At 42.2% G+C, this 21,052-nt stretch overlaps 1 protein-coding gene across 1 annotated transcript in view; it reads right to left on the bottom strand.

The window, feature by feature from the left end:
* Positions 1-20,712, bottom strand: part of pcdh17 (protocadherin 17) — a 155,078-nt gene extending 134,366 nt beyond the window's left edge. Inside the window, exons 1-2 of the mRNA XM_060941745.1 lie at positions 20,066-20,712; positions 16,567-19,342 (exon numbers count right to left, since the gene is read on the bottom strand). Of these exons, the coding sequence (XP_060797728.1) occupies positions 16,567-19,068 (2,502 nt within the window). The 5' untranslated portion in view covers positions 19,069-19,342; positions 20,066-20,712. The remainder of the gene's footprint in view (positions 1-16,566; positions 19,343-20,065) is intronic.
* Positions 20,713-21,052: the final 340 nt, after the last annotated feature.

The following is a 21,052-nucleotide window of genomic DNA, read 5'->3' as shown; positions in this document are numbered from 1 at the left end:
GTTATTGTACGTTATTGCACCCTCTGATCTCTAAGCAATGCAATTACGGTGAGGAAAAACTAACAGTTTACGTGGACTAATAATAATCACAATTTGTTTTTTATTTTGTTGATCGAAATTGCCATAAATTTATATCCTGATTTATCTAGTGATAAAATGAAGAGTTATGGGTAATTTGTCAGGCTGATGTGTACTATAAGTGGGGAAAAAAAGATATCCACCTTATTTAAATAATCAATAATAATTATCAAGGCACAAATGCAAACATTATGAAAGTACAATAAAAAATACATTTCACAAGTTCACATCACTTAGTGTGTGTTCTTAGAATAAGAAAATTGCAATTTCATGATAAGATTGCATAGTGTAGCATTACTGCTTAAGTTTGTTTTGTTTGGAGTAAAAACTACATTTGAATCCATTCGAATTGTAACTTTGTCAATCAGTTGCCTTGTTTTTGATCGTTAAGCTAAAAGTGGGAATGCTGTACTTGTATGCCATTCACTACATGTTCCAGGTTTTACCCTGATTCAGATAAAGACAGTATTCCTACTAAGTTGTTCCTGTGGCTAATAAAAATGAACATTACAATATTAGTATAAATACACAGGTGATTATAGGAAATCGTGCGCTGATTGGTTGAGAAATTTGGACTATTTCTCAGTAATCACCTCGAGTGACTCGGCCAAATGGTGGCTCAGCACTTCGTCACCATAAGTGAGGAAGAATTAGAAATGGTGAAAGAAAATGCTGTTCCTAAAAGCATTAAAGATGCTACGAAGTTTGGTCTAAAACTATTCAAAGGGATGGTGGAATTGTGATTTATTTTATCCATTTCAAAATAAAGTATTTTATGTGACTCAGTGTAGATAAGTGACACAAGTCTGTGCCGCGCCTTTATTACATTTTCATGCCGCTTTTGAAGTTTTAAATAAATTATGTTTTTGTAATAATCACCTGTATATTTATACTAAAACAATTACCTGCCTCAGGCTCGGTGAATATCGACTCAACTCAAATAATGAACTCGACTTCATCTCAGTTATTATTCACCGATATTCACTTCACCTTTGGCGAATAACTGTTGAATATTCATGTTTACATGCGGCCACATCTCTCCCACAGCCCTGCAAACTGCTGTCTAGCTGGTCTGTGTACAAAAACAGAGCTGACCGTAAACAGGCAAGAGGCCGTGCGTTGGCAAACTGCCATAAAATCCCAATCGAGACGCGTATTCCAAATTTGCTGTATGTGACATATCCCACATCTTAATTGGAAAATGTTCAATTCGGAATACAGTACCAGGACTGGAATAAAGAACCACTATTTCTGTCAACTCTGTGTTCTACTACACTGAGGGTGTGTGTGTGTGTGTGTGTGTGTGTGTGTGTGTGTGTGTGTGTGTGTGTGTGTGTGTGTGTTCTTAAAAAAGAACGAACATTCTGCTTCTTTAACTGCAGTGCCAGAATGCCACAGAAACATGGCACATTCATTTAATTGAGTTGTTCGGGAAAGCATCAGTCAGGCTACGGAATTAAACAGCAAAACCCAGAAGACACAACTGCACATAATCTACAGCTATAAAGCCACTTGACCTTCTCTTAAACAACACAGAAGAATTGCTCCTCAAATGAGAAACCTGGAGAACAAGCAAAACTCAGAACCTTGCGAATTTTCCTTTATCGCTTCAGCATTTAAGTTTTTTTTTCTTCATACCAGTGATGTACTGGATATCTTGTATAACTGAGCTGAATAAAAAAAGCAGCAATAGAGTCGAATGTGACCTCTTTGGTTTCATTGAACACATTTGTTTCTGTGTAGAACAAAAATACATTGTTCTCGTGGTTATTCAGGAAACAGTGGGAGAGAGAGAGAGAGAGAGAGAGAGAGAATATGTATATGCAAATGTCCTGTCTTTTTCTCCACTGTAGTAAGAGTGACACTTCGTTTCTGAACAGCCTTTTTGCCGATCGATTGGAGAGAAAGCAGAAAGTTCACGTCGATGACAGGATAATCTCATCATCAGGTATCTGGCTTGGGTCGTGACTTGAACCATGGCACAGCTGATTTAAAATGACAAGAATGAACTGTGTGGGGGGGCAGAGAGAGAGAGAGAGAGAGAGAGAGAGAGAGAGAGAATAATTATCAGCTAGGAAAACAATTCTCCAAGTTGACGAAATGACTTGCTTACTCCTCCCTCTCTAGATCAATCATAGTGCCCCAGTCTGGAGATGGATCTAACTTTGAAAAGGCGCCAGTGATCCCCCACTCAAAGACATTAAGTGCCAGTATGGAAGTCTATTACTGTTGTGCCAGCATTCCTCCGGAGATAGAAAGGAAGAAAGAGGTTTTATTCTTCTCTTCCAGAAAGAAATATTGATTTGGAAAACACCACTTCCATTCATTCAGTCTTCAGTAAGTGCCTTATCTTGATCAAGGTGGATCCGGAGCATATACCGGGAATGCTGGGCATGAGGCAGGAATACATCCTGGATGGAATGCTATCCCATTGTGCTGCACATATTCATAGCATAGCCAGATTTATTGAACAGCATGTAGCAGTTTTTTGGGATAGTCATAGAAAAGCAGAGAACTCAGACAGAATTCACATAGACATGGAAAGAGCATGTGAACAAATTGAACCACAGAGCTATGATAGTGAAACATTCCTATATGTGTCCTATAAACCTTTTAGTTTTGACACCCCTTCTGATTCAATGTTTTCTTAAAGCAATGATGAATGTCATTTCTCTTTACTTATTCGAGCAATTCTTGACATAATATGGATTATTACAGTTGTCAGAGCCATTTTTCAAAGAGTATTTGTATTATTTACTATTTCCTGTTTGATCTCAAACACATTGAGAAGGCAAGAAACTTGTCCACTAATTAACTTTTGACGAGGCATACCTATTAACTGAAAAGCATTCCAGGTGACTACCTCATGAAGCTGGTTAAGATAATGAAAATAGTGTGCAAAGTGTCATCAAGGTTGGCTACAAAGGCTGGCTACTTTGAAGAATCTAAAATATGAAACATATTTAGTTTTTTTACCACATAATTCCATATATTATATGGACACGAGTGTTTTACTGGGAAATACACTACTTGTATTTTTCATACGAGCTCCATCCAGTACATCGAGAACCAAAACTGTGACATAAATCTCTATACCGGTATGTCACTGGTGAGGAAATCGATGAATTTTGATAAATTTGGGGACTTTTGTTTGTGAATGTGTCGATATAATAAAAAGAAAATCACACATTGGCTTGAAGATATGAAGTTTATCTTCTCGTGTTGAAAAAACAACATTTTTCATACGAAATGCATCGCGGATCTGAGTGACATACAGTATTTAAGTAATATTGGCTGGCGTTGAGTGGTTTATCAGATATATTCCATTCAACTAGCATGATACTGAACAAGTCGAAGATGAGTAGCTGAATGGAATATATCTGACAGACCAGGAAAAAAAAGCCAGCCAATATCTCATCTCATCTCATTATCTCTAGCCGCTTTATCCTTCTACAGGGTCGCAGGCAAGCTGGAGCCTATCCCAGCTGACTACGGGCGAAAGGCGGGGTACACCCTGGACAAGTCGCCAGGTCATCACAGGGCTGACACATAGACACAGACAACCATTCACACTCACATTCACACCTACGGTCAATTTAGAGTCACCAGTTAACCTAACCTGCATGTCTTTGGACTGTGGGGGAAACCGGAGCACCCGGAGGAAACCCACGCGGACACGGGGAGAACATGCAAACTCCGCACAGAAAGGCCCTCGCCGACCCCGGGGCTCGAACCCAGGACCTTCTTGCTGTGAGGCGACAGCGCTAACCACTACACCACCGTGCCGCTCCGCCAGCCAATATTATTATTATTATTATTATTATTATACATACACACTCTCTTCATATCAGCATACTCGAAGGCCAACGCTAGCTCAGCACTGTTAGCGCAGCAGTGCAGTCACCTTCCAGCCACCTTCTCTCAAAATCCTCCGTATTTAATGAAGCAAACCTCGTGGCCATGTTTGTTTACAAATTGTCACAGTCACTCACCAGCATACAAGTTTTACATCTCTGATGTGTCTCTTTTCCAATTTTTCAGTGTCCATTGGTATGTTTTTCTCTTGTAAATATGCGTGAAGAATATATAATGAAGTTTTGGTAGCTTTTCAAGTGTTTAGCATGTCTTTAGTTTCAGTTTTCATTTTATTTATTTAGTGCTTAATTATAGCTTAGCCAATCCTAGCAGTAGCACTGGATTAGCCTTGTCTTTCTTTTTTCCTGGCAGACAAAGAAATGCTTCTGCGCATGCGCAGCAGGAAAATTTTGTTATTGGATATTCGCATCAGCTCCGATGTGTGACGTCATGTTGTCTTGACAACGTGCAATATCGTAACAATATTGCACGCTCATTATCCATTGGGGAGAGCGGAGTAACACATGGAGGATAAGCAATATGCTAACAATATTGCATGCCATCAAACCAAATGAATGAAACCCACGAGAAGGGAATAAAAACACGTTTTTATTCCATCAAAAAAGTGTCCTGTATGTATAATAATTCCCGATATTTCACTCTGATGACATCACTCAGTGTTTTCCCACTGACTAGATGTGCATTGTCAAAAAGGCGAACTGGTTCAAAATTAAAATTATTTTGGTTAACTTGCATTTTCTTTTGTGGATGTCTCCATATAACAAAGAATATTACACAGTGGCACAAAGATATGAAGTTTATCTTCTCGTGTTGAAAATATTTTCACTTGTTCATTCACTTGTGATACGTGTTCGCCACTTGAAGATAAACTTCATATCTTAGTGCAACTGTGTAATATCATATAATATACGTTCCATATGTTATGCAATGTAGAAAATAGTCAAAATACAGAAAAAACCTATAAATGAATGTGTAGGGGTGTCCAAACTATTGACTGGGTCTGTAAATCTATTTTTATTTCCACTGGTGGTACTACCATGGATAGGATTCAGATAAACATGTGCTGTTAGCTAAAGGCGATAGCCTAAAAAAAAAAAAATTCAGGACTTCCTTTCTTCCTTTAAGTTCTATACTTTTCTTTAATCCCTTGAACAACTTGAATACCTGTTCTCATTTGTGATTCCTTTTTATATTGACTTAAACCCACCCCCACCCCCAACCGGTTGCTCTTATGGGAACAAAGCACCATTTTATTTCTGATGGGACTCGAGCAAGCGGCAAAAAGTGAGGTGGAACAAGACTTACCATCAACAGATAAGAGTGTGTACAAAACACAAGTGCTGACAAGCCCGATGTGTGTAACAGACAAGGCCACAGTCACCGGGTTCATATTACCCCCATGTCCTGCCACTCAGCAATCTAACAATACTGGGGAAAGAAATGAGTGCACACTGCACCTCAGTGGAAAGGCAAGCCATGTTCCACATTTGGATTGGCCATCGATTTAACCGCAGTGACCTGAGAAACCTCTCACTTGAGTGCTAGTGAGTGATCGCGCTATAAGAAGAGGTCAACTGCTCAGGTTCAACTGGCACACTGACAAAATCCACTCGCCATCCTGTACCAGGATGCCCAGAAATGCCATTTTTTTACTCAATGGCTCCATAAATGTAATCGTTTTCAAGTGAGAATTTGTGTTTAGTATTAGATACTGTACCATATCAACTATATCAACATTTAACACATTAACAATATGGAGACATTTTCTGTGGAAAGTAATTGTGCCTAAATGTAATTATGAGACCATAACTTATCCATAATCAGATGAATAAAAACGCAGCTGTCATTGCAAGCACAATCCTCAATTATTCTCAACTATTACAACAATAAATCCTTATTTATAGCTGCACAATATCCATGCTGTGATTGCAAATGATACATACATTACACGTACAGTTTCCATACATCATCGACAAATTTATAATTATTACAGCACTAGCTAGGGCGATATTTCTTATTATCCTTCAAAAGGGATGTCGTTTGTCTCAAACACTGAACTGCTGTAATGTCTGGCATTGATTTCACATTCTATTCCCCTTGACGAGAATTGAACTCCGTGCAACGAGCCTGTTTGTGATAGCAGGTTTCAAAACATGTCTGCTCAAAAATCACGGGAATGACGGCTCCTCAAATAAGCGTTTTATTATCCTTAAAAAGAAAGATGAAAAAGAAGAATAGGACAATTTTGCAAGTCAAATGAGTGCAGTGTGAAAATCAGATCTCTCTGTTGGCTTCTCATAAGAAAGACACTCATTCCCCAGCACAGGAACTTACCCGAGGGCACTGAAAGAAGAGACATCGTTCAATTTGGGTGACTGTCTCACCCCCCACCCCCCAAAAAAAGCATGTTCCACTTGATTTGACTTTGAAATAAAATACTAACCATCCTACCGTTATTTAATACAGCCATTAAAACTCATCCTTGGTCTTATCAATGTTTATAGAATGTTAATAAGCACACCACTCATATTTTAGTAAACAGGACAAGACAAAATAATCTAAAATTGAGCCAAACAAAACAGAACCCTCGAGTGGATCCTGCCACTTAGACAATTAAGCTCGAGGAGGCCTACGAGAAGCAGCCCAAGGGCCCTTGAGGGTTCGGAATGCCCTGCTGGGTCGCCAGTGTAATTTGGAAATAATAAAGAAGTGGGATGGTACTTCAAAACACAGCTGGTGATTGAACAATCTTGTGCGTTCCCACCCAGGCAGCGGAGGCTCAGCAGCATCCTGCTTCTATTCATTCCCTCAAGGCAAAGTGCACCACAAAACCAAGCTTTGTGTGTGTTTTGGGGTCACAGCATGGAGAGAACAAATTGTTCGTCTCTGACTGCGGACTAAGGGTTCTTACAGTTTGTAAGCAGTAGTCCAGAAAGCACTAGCTTTCTAGTAAAACACCAGCCGAAATAACTTCAGGGTTTGTGATCTTCAGTGGCATCCAAGCTTTATTTGTAATCGAATTCTGTGTGTTAGAGTTTATGATTTCCATTTTAACTTCTTTCATCAGCATGGTCTTTTTTCATGTTGGTCAACTTGTGGTGGTGCCAGTAGGATTTAGGTTTCTCGTTAATATCACATTTTTATATACTAGATTGCTGATCATTTTTCTCTTATTAAATTGACTTTAGCAATCATCCAGAACCAAAGTCATGGAGCAATGGACAGGAGCTGAAAGACAAAACACACCCACCTGCACCGGCACAGTGGTGTACTGGTTAGCACTATTGCCTCACAGCAAGAAGGTTCTGGGTTTGAGCCCAGTGACTGTTGGGGGCCTTTCTGTGTGGAGTTTGCATGTTCTCCCCATGTGTGCATGGGGTTCTGCCAGGTGCTCCAGTTTCCCCCACAGTCCAAAGACATGCAGTTAAATTAACGTGGGGCAGCCTTGGGCTGAAGTGCCCCTGAGCAGGGCATCTATCCCCCAACTGCTCCCTGGGTGCTGTAGCATGACCTTCCACTGCTTTGGGTATGTGTGTGTGCTCATCGCTCACTTGTGTGCTCACTGCTTCAGATGGGTTAAATGCAGCTCTAATGTTAAATCTCTGTTATTATTCACCTCGCCTCCAGCCTTCAGCAAATAATTGTTAAATAAGCATATTTAATGCTTCAGGGTGGTGTTTGTTCATTAAACTTGGGTTGAAATTACAATCATTATTTATTTACTGGTCTCTGAAAAGCATTCATTTGAGTGTTTGAGCGTTGGAGTGTTCAGTCGTGTTCTCTATCATCCCAGCAATTGTCAAAATGGCAAATTCTGTAGCATTAACTCTTGTAATGATGCTGGAGGGTTAATATTTGGGATGTATGACATAACAAAGACCTAATTCTTTAAAATTAATAAACGATGTCAAAAGATACAATGCAATGCAAAAAAAAGACGTCTTCACAAATAATATCTTTAATACAGTCAAATTTATCCAATGGTCCCCATTAAAGGTAGACTGTGTCAGTATGAGTGTTGAGAACAGCAGCGCTGAACAAACTACAAACATGGCTACTCAAGACTACAACACCCATGAACCACAGCGCCCCCAGTAACCGGAGTATTGAACACAGCTGAAGTGCACCTGTAATCAGCACAACACTACTTAAACACTTCACACTCAAGCACTCATTGCAAAGTATTGTCCTGAGTTCTCCAGTTCATACCGAGCCTTATCTTCCTGACTGTTTACCATTATTCTGACTCTCGCTACTCTTCCTCATCTATTCTTCCTGCCTAGTCTACATTGTCCTGTTCGCCAATCGACTGACCCCCGCCTGTCCATGACCATGATTCTTGTTTCACGATTTGCCTTTGTTACTGTTTGTTCACCGCTCTCCTCTGCAATTACATCAGTAAGTGCCTGAGCCCTGACAGATTGCTTTTCAGATTTTTCAAGTGTAGGTCATAAAACAAATTTTCCCTGACACCCAATTATTTTTGTTTAGTAGACTGAAAGCTACTGAATTTGAATCACAGACTTCCAATTTTATACGTTTTTTTTTTTTAAATAGAACAATTAATGAGTTTAGGGCCACGTGGCCCTAAATTCTCTGCTATTTTTTCCTGCTTCATCATGACGCAATACAAGATACATGACATAGTATCACGTGGTAGGCTTTCCCCGTTCAAGCAAGGCATTGCCGGATACAAATTTGAAATAGGAGAGAAAAATACAGGACGTGAGTGTGGGAATGAAACGTGAAAAACCGACTACAGTAACGGAAAGCGAGAAGAAAATACATTATGTTATATACGAAGGAAAGGAAACGCAGGCCCAAACTAATAAATATCGGCGGTCAGTGAGCACCTCGGTATGATCAGCTATTCATTTAGCGACAGAATGATGTAACTGTCAGTGCACGCTCAAAGGTAAACCTGCGCATGCGCACACACACGGACTTCCTTTGCTTGACTGTGCAAAGCAAGCGATTTCATGCACATTATTTGCTCGGGAATCCCCTCAAATTAAATAACTTCCCAGCCACAGAATGGCCTGATATTTTTTGAGATATTACAGAAATAAACATATATCACAATGACCACATTTCAGAGGGAACTATCGTAAATTTTACCGATTTTATCAAATTGAAAGGCCGTCTCACTTTAAGCTTTGTTTTATTGGCAAATAATTTTGCTCATTTTCAGCATTTCGTATTTCTACGAAGAAGCTAAAAGTGAAAAGTTTTAAATGAGTAAAATATCTAGAAATAGCTTCAATAATCTTATATTTGGTTTATCTTATAGATGTCACTACAGTGTAGAGGAGAGACGGTTTCATTCTGAGCCTCATGCAATCCAGAAAGCATTCATATCAGAGGATATGACAATAAAATACAGTTTTTTTCCCTCTGTTTTTTCTCTCTGTTAAACAAATCTCAACTCCGACCAGAGTATGATCTATTGCAAGTCTAATGATGATGCCTTTCAGCACCATTAGTGGTTAAGGCTATAGTGCACAGAGCAGAGGAGCTCGAGCAAATATTGATGAGGACTAACAGTGGCTTGCTTCTCCAAACACCTGCGTTGTACGAGGAGGGAAGAAAACCAGTGTTTACTGTAAGATCGATGGAAGAACACAAAACCTCAAAAGCCTGTGAAAAACAAGCAGGCTGCTGGAGAGCAATTTTAAGCCTCGAGATGAAAAGCAGATTGGCAAGCGCCACATCGTAAATCCCGTCTCGCGCCTGTTCGATGTGTCCAGGAGTCGCAATAAAACTATCTGAACACAATATAGTCTCAAAAGCAAAACCACAAGAGCTTGAGATGTCTTGACCTGGCAAATTAAGCACTTTTGTATTCCCTGCTTCAAGGACCAGGCTTTGTGGTCTTGCATCATGGTGGTCTCTCTCTCTCTTTCTCTTTATACAGGATTATCTATGCACTTCCTTGCATTCTACAATGTAGTTATAATACACAGAATTTTTGTCACAGGTCGTAGAGATGATGCGCCGTCTCAGTCGTAATGAAACAAGTATTCCAGTTCAAAATGATGTATCACTCAAGTCATAGCTCAATAAATCATTCATCCATGCACAAATCCTGTCCTTCTATCTACCGCACACTGTTGGACACACTGGCCAGCTTCCGATTGATTCCCTTCTTCGAGCAGGGATACAGAGACGGCTAAAGATGATCGTATCATGTTATGAGTTAATAATAACCTGCCGATTTGCAGCGCAGCTCAAACCCTGGCAGACTGGCACGAGCAGGATGATGGCGCTATACAACGCACTAAATAATTCAGCGGCGCGACTTAGATTTCCAGAATTGTCATACATAATACATGCAGCTCGACAAATGTCCTGTGTATTATATGCTTTTTTTGGAGCATGCTAATTAATCGGGTGAGTGTGCGGGAAAAGTGGTGAGAAGTTTTTGTTTTGTTTTGTTTTTTCCTAGTCTTCATGCGTGCTACATTTTTCGCCACACAGTGCACACAATGAAAAGAAGCAGGAGGCAGGGAAGAAGAGAAGGAGAGAAAAAAATAGGATATATTTTCATCCATTCTTTTATATATACAAAAACAAAACTAGGCTAATCTCAAACCATCTCGAATTTGTATATAAATCGTCACTTGAGTCACAGTTTCAGCATGTGACAAATAAATGGGGTATGAAAGCAGGAGGGTGTGTGTGTGTGTGTGTGTTTAGTCTAAAAAGGTATTATGAAAGCTTATGTACAAATCAGGACACACACACACACACCTTTTCCCCTTGTGCTCACAGACCATGTAATGAAGGATTTCAGAGCATTCTGACACCCAGCACTCGTGTCTGATTGGCTAAACCTGCTGATTTATTAATGAGCGAGTAAATATAGCTCAGGATCAGCGTACATCGTTTTACGTGTATGTTGTAGCCTCTTATACACACACTCTCACTCTCTCTCTCACACACACAGAAATATATACAGTGTTAACAAGGCAAATAAAACCTACAGATCAGAAGAAAACAAATTCCAACGGAATAAAAACAACTTGAGGTGCAGGTTTGAAACACGCTCTAACGCCTATAATATAACTCTCCGAAACACATTGATCTCGCATATGTGTATCAGAAAGCTGACATCAATAATTTACTGTAGCACAGCATCTGGAAATAAGAACAATACACCAGGGCAGGAAAATGAGGCTGTTTTAATGCACAGACAAATGGAGGAGATGGAAAGCTGAGAGATGGAAACACACACACACACATAGTGAGAGAGAGAGAGAGAGAGAGAGAGAGAGAGCAAGGGATGAGCACTATGGCAAGACATAATATTACAATTGCTAAAGACATTTAGATAATCAAAACACAGTGAAACATTAATTCAGCGGTGCCACATTAAAGAGGCTATTTCTAACAAATAGAAATCCACTGTTGACAAAATACCATTTGAAAAGGAACTATTAATACAGAATGGGAAAAAAAGTTATCATGAGTTGCCATCATTTTCCATCCATCCATCATCTATGCCACTTATCCTACTGAGGGTCGTGGGTGAGCTGGAGCCAATCCCAGCTGACTCTGAGCGAGAGGCGGAATACACCCTGGACAGGTCTCCAGTCTATCACAGGGCCAACACATACCCCTTTTCAACGGGTTCTTGAACCGGTTTTGTTCAGGATTGTTTGAACCTTGGTGCCCGGTTTGATCGGAACCACTCTAATCAAGGATGCGTCATGAATGGAGGGCGTTGCTAAATTCACAACAGGAGCAAACAGTAGTCGCAAGATGGCAGAGCGCATTGATTACCTGTGAGCTTTTGTTCTGTTATTGCAGATATTTGTTTTCATTCCATTTTTTCTGCCGATGTATCCTTTTCTGTTGTGTTCTCCTTTCCAAACTAATGACATGCCCACTGATGTCATCACGGTTCGCACTAAAAAAACAGCTATATTTTGATTCCAGCTGGGATCCAACTTTTCAGGTTCTGAACCAATTCATTTTTTGCCAAAATGCACTGAACGGTTCAAAATTTGGCGCTGGAACCAGAACGGAACCTGTTCCCTGCTGGTCGAATAGTGGTAACAAAGACACAGACAGTCATTCACACTTCACACTCATGAACAATGTAAAGGAGCCAGCTGACCTAATCTGCATGTCTTTGGAGTGTGGGAGGAAACCGGAGCACCCAGAGGAAACCCACGCAGGCATGAGGTGACCCAGCAGGTTCGAACCCAGAACCTGCTTGCTGTGAGGTGGTGGTGCTATCGACTGTATTGTGCATTTCTTATTTCTCTCTTTCCTTAATCTCTTTTTCTCTCTCTTTTCCATACACAAGGCTCTAACCTCAGACTGTGTCCTTTGTCTAAAACTCAGTGCAAGGGACGAACAATCAAGCAAACAAACAAACAAAACAACATATCTTTGCTTTGGCTGGTCAGTGAAGTGCAGCTACAATTTCTATACTATATTGAGTTGCTGAAAAAGCTCCAAGTGTGGAAAGTGCTTCTGGAAGGAAAAAAAAAAAAGAGGGGTACATAGGAAAGGCCGGGGGGAAGGCCTTCAAATGGTAAGGACAAACAGTTGGCTGTCGTACACATATAAAGGAAGCGCTGTGACTAAATCATGCCTGGAATACACAATGCACAATGCCACCGCCAAGCCAAAACAAAAAAAAAATAATAATGAAATAAATAAAGGGGAAAAATCCCCCCCCCCCCAGGCATTGCCTTTCTGCAGCGTTTGCTCGGCCTCCGGTCTCCATGCAAGGACATATCTATTAGCATGCATGACTGCACTCACGCTCCCTCACTTGTGCCCAGAATTATATAGAGATACAGAGAACACATGAACTGACACACGCAGAAAGAGAGAGAGAAACGGAGGGTGAGCATTTAGTAGACACATATTGAATCTTCAAGCTGTAGTCGTTTGTCGCTTCTCCCACATGCCACTGAGCACCTAACAACAAATTTCACTGCGCTATGTGACAAAAATAAGATCACAAGAACCTTATCTCATTCACCAATTACATCTGCTGTAGTAAAAAAGGTAAATCTGCTGTCGTCTCTCACACTCCTTTCACACTTTATCCTCTATAAGAAAGCATTCAAACCAGCCCTTTCCTCATATTAACAGCCCTCCATATCCAAACTAATTAAATGATTGCTTGCTTGTTTTCTGTCTGCCTCTGTCATCCTTCACTGACCTTTTCTTGCAGGAGAAACCAGAAAACATCAGCTATCAGAGCGCAGAAAGCAGATTTTATCAGGATCAGGAGTAAACATATCACCTTACACTCACTAGTCGAAGCACAGACGGATTTATGATTCATAACAATGGAGAAATTGGGCATTGGACTGATGCAATTCCGATTAGCAACATAATTCCATGTTGAATAACTCGATGAAAATTCTATTCCAATTCAATTCCACCCAAACCAAATTGTTCATTCCTTGAGACTTTCTAGGCAGACTGTCGCCACCTAGAGGAGACTTTTATAACCATGTTCCCTCAAGTATTGCACACATGGCTCAGCTTACACATATTTCCGTGCTCCGAAGCCGGATATATGAACACAATGTACCCGTTATTACATTTGCTATCTGTCATGTGATACATAAAAACCCATTAAGACCAAGTGAGATTATTCATTTCCATAACCCGTACATGCACGAAGAACTCCACAATAGATAATCCTCTCTTGGCTTTAATTCCAGCTCCGAACAGCATGTGGAAAAGGATCATTTTCAAGGTAAGGTAAGAAAAAAAAAAAAAGATGAACCACTTTTAAACAAATTAGTGAAATCCCTTGTTCTTGGCTTGGAGGGATTGCATGGATAATTCTTTTTAACCTTGATTCGTCAGTAAGTAATATGCCCAGGTGCCTGCAGCGCAATTAAATGCTATTACTCATCCTCCATCCTGCTATCATGGAGCTCCTGCACTGCCAGATGAATTACATGATGGTCCAGCCCGCCAAGAGATTGACCCAGTGGCATCCCCTTAGCACGTACACACACTTTTGCTTATTCTAAGTAAGCTCCAGTCATGGTTTGGCCAACTGTTACCAACCCTGGACCTCCAGTCATAAAATATCATAAAAAAAGTCTCCAGGCCTTATGCGAGCTGCTTAAGGTGCTCTTTTTCAGGAATGTGTGTGTGTGTGTGTGTGTGTGTGTGTGTGTGTGTGTGTGTGTGTGTGTGTGTTCATGCTGAGCATTCTGTCGGCCAGTCCGAGCACTAATGACAGAACTGCAGAGTAAACTTCGATCAATTTAAGGAAGTTTAAAGTTTTTCTTTCTGACATGTTTCCTATAACAACACTTCTCAGATCTATGACACCACCCTCCAGCTCCATCTTTGCCGGGCTCTGATTGTTTTATGGTTTCAGTAACAGGATCTGTGCTCTGCACCGTCCATCATTTTAGTGTATTTTTTTAAAGAAAGAAAGCACGCGGATTGATGTATGGAGGAAACTCGATCATGCCCATCCAGCAACCAGAATAGAATACAAAAAAGCATGTGCGATGTTTTAAGCTTGTTTGTTTTATTTTGCAGAGTGAAGAGGTGCTACGAGAGGTACCTGGTTGTTGTTGATGATGAATTGCAGCTCACTCAGGCACTGACAATTATTCTGCTTATTATTAGTCCCATCATAAACGGTCGCACACATTCTGACCTACAGCCTGTACTCTATGCACACAATGATCGACTGGAACGCCCACACACCGCTTGAACACAAAACCAGCACCTCTTTCACAACACTTTCACTGTAAATGCACAGATGCATAAATGCACAAATTATCAGCTGCTGAAATACCCCCAACATCAAGCTCATTCACATATGTACCTACTCATTTCACTTACACTTGACATGCCCTGATTAACACAACCCCGTTCAGACATTAGCGTGCTTCTACATATGAGGTGAGTTAAAGGAGACTTCGCTGAATGTCACACTGAATATGCTTAAACTATAACTCCAGCACATCAAAACATCATCAGGTGAGCGCAAAAACTACTGAAAAGTGTTAAAAATGTGGAAAAAGTCCACAGCCACAGGTACTTGTAGCTAGCTGTAATCTCACAAGACCTACACATGGCATGGCATAGCTGTGCTTAAAGGAACAGTCCACCGTATTTCCATAATGAAATATGCTCTTACCTGAATTGAGACGAGCTGCTCCGTACCTATCCGAGCTTTGCGCGACCTCCCAGTTAGTCAGACGCAGTCAGACACGCTGTCACTCCTGTTAGCAATGTAGCTAGGCTCAGTATGGCCAACGGTATTTTTTGGGGCTGTAGTTAGATGTGACCAAACTCTTCCGCGTTTTTCCTGTTTACATAGGTTTATATGACCAGTGATATGAAACAAGTTCAGTTAAAAAAATTGAAACTTAGCGATTTTCTATGCTATGGAAAGTCCGCACTATAATGACAGGCGTACTAACACCTTCTGCGCGCTTTGGCAGCGCATTGATACGGAGCTCAGATATCAATGCGCTGCCGAAGCGCGCAGAAGGTGTTAGTACGCCTGTCATTATAGTACGGACTTTCCATAGCATAGAAAATCGCTACGTTTCAATTTGTGTAACTGAACTTGTTTCATATCACTGGTCATATAAACCTATGTAAACAGGAAAAACGCGGAAGAGTTTGGTCGCATCTAACTACAGCCCCAAAAAATACCGTTGGCCATACTGAGCCTAGCTACATTGCTAACAGGAGTGACAGCGCGTCTGACTAACTGGGAGGTCGCGCAAAGCTCGGATAGGTACGGAGCAGCTCGTCTCAATTCAGGTAAGAGCATATTTCATTATGGAAATACGGTGGACTGTTCCTTTAATACCAAACTTTAGCCTTGTTTGACATGACACATTTCAAATGCCTTTAACCTGACTTCGCATTAACAGAGACACAGGCTTAGTCAAAATGCTGCACACAAAGACGCATTAGTAAGGAATGAAGAAATCCTCCAAAGCTCTTTATTTCCCTCTACAAAAAGCACAAGTCTATAGTTGAGTCGTTGCAGACTAGGGTGAAGGTGCACAAGGTTTAAACTGCAGAGATTGTTGAAAAAAAAATCAATGTTAAAAAGTAAAATTAGACAGCCAGATAAATGAGGACAGACAATAAGCTAGAAATTGATGAAAGCTCTATTCATTTGCCAAGACTGTTGGAGCACCCTTCATAAACAAAAGCAGTAAAGCATTAATTATATAAGAAATGCAAGACACCAAGCCTTTCTATTTGTCAGTGTCTCACTTATACCTATAAATGCAACTAAACAATACCTGTGTAATAATTGTTATCGGTTATCTTCACCAAAACGTATGACCTGAAACAGTATGGGCAAAGCTGGATGTCAAAGATGGATAGAGAGATGGGCTTTGCAGTATATAAAGGACAGGAGTGAGTAATAGTACATATCAGCACCGTCCCCCCTTCCTACCTCCCCTTCCTATTTTTCCCCTCTTCCCCGCCCTTCATGCCAGCTGCTCTGCATACAGACACGTATTCACCTAAACAGATAGAGCAAGACAGAGAGAGAGAGAGAGAGAGGAAGAGAGAGAGAGAGCAAGCGCAGGAGGGACAGGATGATCAGAAAAGCGAAAGAACATAAACAGCCTTGCGTACCTGAATTATCGACATTCTGTTAACTGGTGTCTCTGTGGTGCTAGTCACAGGCCCCGTGAAACTCGTATGGCAACCCACGTGTCCTTGGGGAACACTGAGGTTGTTGGTTGTTGGTTTCAGGTACATGACCTCAGACCTGGGTGAGCTGAGAGGAAGGCGTGTCTGGTAATCGAAGTACATTGGCGAGGTGGCCAGCGAGGGGCTGCTCACTACATTCATCACGTTCATGGTGTCACGTTCCTCCACCTCACTCTGCACCAGCATGATGTCATTCTTGTTGATCTTCTTCTTTTTGCCCTTGCCCAGCTGTGGGTGTGAATACTCTGCGATGCGGCAGTTGTAGGTGCGGATCTCCTTGTTCTCACGCTTGCACTTGACGGCGACTGCAATCATGGCTGCCAGCAGCATGACGGAAATGACGCTGAGTGTAACAATCAAAGGAAGTGAAACGTCCCAGCTGTGATGTTCAGCGTTGATCCGTGGCTCGCCCTCTGGCAGGGGTCCTGAATATGCCTTCACCACGAGCTTGGCCATGGCAGAGAGCGTAGGCTTTCCATGGTCTGTCACTTTGATGATGAGCTCCACCACAGAAGACACGTCTTCCCACAGTGGCTGAGCTGTCCGCACCTCTCCTGTCACAGAATCAATCTCAAACAGGTGCTCCTCGTTGCCATCTGAGATCTCGTAGGCGAGGCGGCCGCTCTCGCCAAAGTCGTTGTCCACTGCTCTCACAGTTGTAATAACATGGCCTACGCCAACATTGCGTGGGACGTGGATCTCTGCTGTATCATTTTGCAACAGTGGCAGCACAATGACTGGGATGTTGTCGTTGACATCAAGCACACTCACACGTACTGTAGTGTTACTCTCCAGATGGGGATTACCTGAGTCCTTAGCCTGGACTTTGAAATCAAAATACTTGGTCTGCTCATAATTGAAACTCCTTAGGGCATAAATGGCTCCATCGGTTGGTTTGATGTTCACGTATGTAGTAATGGATTCCTCACTCACATTTGATGGAAGGAGGGAATAGGAAACAGTACCATTTTGGCCCAAATCTGGGTCATGAGCCAGAACTGAGCCAAGATATTCTCCTGGGATGTTGTTTTCAGGCACCTGAAGGAGGTAGACCATCTTTGTGAATCGTGGGGCATTATCATTCTCATCCAGAATTTTGACCGTAAAAGACTTTGTGGCGTTCAGTGGGGGGTTACCACTGTCTTTGGCCATGATTGTAATATTGTATTCGTCCTTCACTTCTCGATCCAACGGTCTATCTGTCACCACCGTGTAGAAATTGTCAGAGTTCTCTTCAAGTCTGAATGGGACATTGCCTAAAATCCTACACTGGAGCTGCCCATTGCGGCCAGAGTCCTTGTCTATCACTCTCACCAGAGCAATGACAGTCCCTGGGGTTGCTGCTTCACTAATTGCCCCCTGCCGAACCGCCACAAAGCTTATCGATGGCCAATTGTCATTTCTGTCAAGCACTTTAACGGTGACTTTACAATGGCCAGGAACAGGATTCGGACCTTGATCCTTTGCCTGCACATCAATTTCTATAATTGGGTTTTCCTCGTAGTCAATTTTCCCCTGAATCTTTATGACACCCGTTTTGGGGTCTATTGAGAACAATTCTTTGATTCTATCTGAGCCATAAAAACTCAAAGAATAGGTAACCTGCCCGTTACTTCCTTCATCGGGGTCAGTAGCGTTTAAATCTATCAATACTGTGCCTTGTGGAGTATTCTCAGGAACTTCCACAACGTAAGAAGACTGCTCAAAAACAGGGCTATTGTCATTTGAATCAATTACTTTCACATTGATTTGCATTGTACCTGACTTTGGATACTCCCCTCCATCTGTGGCAGTTATGATTAGAGTATGATGGCTGCGCTCCTCTCTGTCTAAAGACCTCTGGACAACCAACTCAGGAAATTTAGTTCCATCACCTCTGGATTTCACATCCAGAGAAAATATGCTGTAATCATCTCGTGTGATTTGATATGTTTTAAGGCCATTTTCCCGCGTGTCGGGATCGTAGGCAGCAGCTAGGGGAAAGCGGGTGCCAGGGGCAGCATTCTCTGAAATATCAATGTCGATCTGATCAGAAGGAAAACTGGGCGCATTGTCATTTATGTCCTGTATGTCCACCTTAATCATGTAGATCTCTTTGTCATTGGCAAACACTTCCATAGAGAGCTGGCACTTAGGGTTTCGTTTGCACAGTGTTTCTCTATCAATCCTCTGCTTGATAAAGAGCAGCCCACTCTCAGGGTCCACGTCGATTAGGTGTGGAGCTGAATTCTCCAGTACCCTGAAGTTGGATTTTTTGCCCTGCTCTCTCAACTCCAGCCCTGCATCTTTGGCAATGTTTCCAATCACACCCTGGTTCTTTTCCTCTGAAATGGTAAAGTTCAAGTTTTTCAATGTCAGGGCTTGTGCCCACAAGAGCAGGAAAGACAAAGCAGAGAGGTGCATTCCCCTCGACACGAGCGCCATGGTTCCAGATGCGCTTTACGCTTGCGACCTGTTGATCCGTCCAGCAATCTGAAAATTCACACCTGCTGGTACAAGTCTGTTCATGGTGAAACAATGCCCAAAGACATTGCACGCTCTTTTGCTCCGTTCAAGCAATCTCTCCGACGTTTCCACAAGCAGCGTTGCGGCTCAACATCTAATTGATATTCTGCTGAAAGCCTGCGCGCTCTGGATCACCACCACCATCCGGCTTCCACGACCGAACAGCCTTTCTGTGATTCCTGATTGCTCTCTCCTGCAAAACACATAGAAAAGAAAAGTGTTTGGAGGAAAAGGAGTAGTGTTTCTTGCAAATCGTGCATTACTGTCAGGGAAATGATTCCTGAATAATTGAATATTTCATAATCAAACTGCGCTCTCTCTCGCTCTCTCTCTCTCTGGTGCTTTTTTTATGCGGCTTTTTCTTCCCCTCAACCTCCTCAAGCGCATCTGATGCGTAATATCCCTCATTCCTCAGCCAACTACGTGAACAGCTTGTAAATCACGTAACCTTGAAAGGCGTCGGACGCTTTACAGCTCAGCACAGCTGGATGTGTTTATTTATCATGCTTTAGCAAGGCGTAGGAGTCGGATTTCACAATGCACACGAGGTGAACTACATGCTACAAATACACACCTGAGCTGAGCTTCATGTGTGTACAGCCTACTAATAATAATGCTTCTGCTTCTTCTTCTTCTTTTTTTTTAATATCAGAACTGTGGCCCCATCTGTACCTGTCCGTCTTGAGGCAACACTATGAATACAGATGCGTTCAAAGAAATCGCCCGCTTCACTCACACGCGCGCTCACCATTTCTACTCCATGGTATCATATTTTATATTTAGGACCCCAAATAATCTGTTGCATGGGTTGTGACAGAGCAGGCACCATGCACAAGTCCTGCTCTGGGTTTGACGTGCACTCTTTCTCTTTTATCTTATCACATGGAACATGAACAGATTTGAAATGCACGCTTACCCAGCACACAGCGCTCTCCTGTCCTGTCCAGTCCAGTCAAAAAAAAAAAAAAAAGCCAACAACAACAACAAGACAACAAGAATACACCAAAAGCAAGGTTACATCCTTTTATTATGTGCGCGCTTCTGAAAATGCCAAGGAAAGCCACAGAAAGGTCCAGTGCGCGCTACAGAGCGTGGATGTGGATGCAAAGTGCTCCAGCAGCGCGCTTGTGCGTATGCGTGCGTATGCGTGCGTGCGTGTGTGTGCGAGTCCTCTCCCGCGTCTTTCCCCCTATTAGGATGCAGTGAGTCCTCTCTGCTCGCGGCTGCAGCATGCAGTGAGTCACCGGGCTTCCAGTGAAGAATCTTTATGAGTGCCTTGTGGCCCCAGCCACGAAATATAGATCCGCAAAGCCAAGGGCGTCTGCGCTGTGATGAAGCCTGTGGCACGGCGCATCGCCCTGAGATCTGCGCGTCCTTGCTTCCTAAACACGGACACGTCCAGGCAAAATGAAACCAAACACACACAAGAAAAGAATTGAAAAAAAAATCAAGAATGCCAAGTGATAGATATTGATACAAAAGTGCGGGCCCTGTTGAACAGATCCCAGTCGTGTTAGGAACAGTGCGGTTTTAATTTCTCGCCCGGTTTTGCCGGTTCCATCCGTTCATCAGCTCTCTCTGACTAAACTCACTCTTTCTCACTGTGCGTTAAAGGTCGTTGCTGATCCCCTGCCAGCCAATACGTGAATGCAGGGGACGTGGCTTCAGGGAGTGCTGTCCAATGGAATCACGCGCTCGAGGTTTGGAGGAGGAGTTAGGCGACCGGTGCACCAAGTGGGACGTCCCTCCGGATACAGGCACCAGATTTCAAATCTCACGCTCGCGTTGCGGGATTTGAAATCCTGATGATGCTGATGGCCATGATGTCCGTTAGTCAGGCGTTGTTTGTTTACTTCACGCCTCTAGTGCTCCTCTATAAATGAGAATAGTTTGAATCATAGTT

This window comes from Neoarius graeffei, chromosome 15 (genome assembly GCF_027579695.1).
Source record: "Neoarius graeffei isolate fNeoGra1 chromosome 15, fNeoGra1.pri, whole genome shotgun sequence".
Lineage (NCBI taxonomy): Eukaryota > Metazoa > Chordata > Actinopteri > Siluriformes > Ariidae > Neoarius > Neoarius graeffei.
Note: the sequence above shows the minus strand (reverse complement) of the source record. Positions and strands in the feature narration are given on the sequence as shown.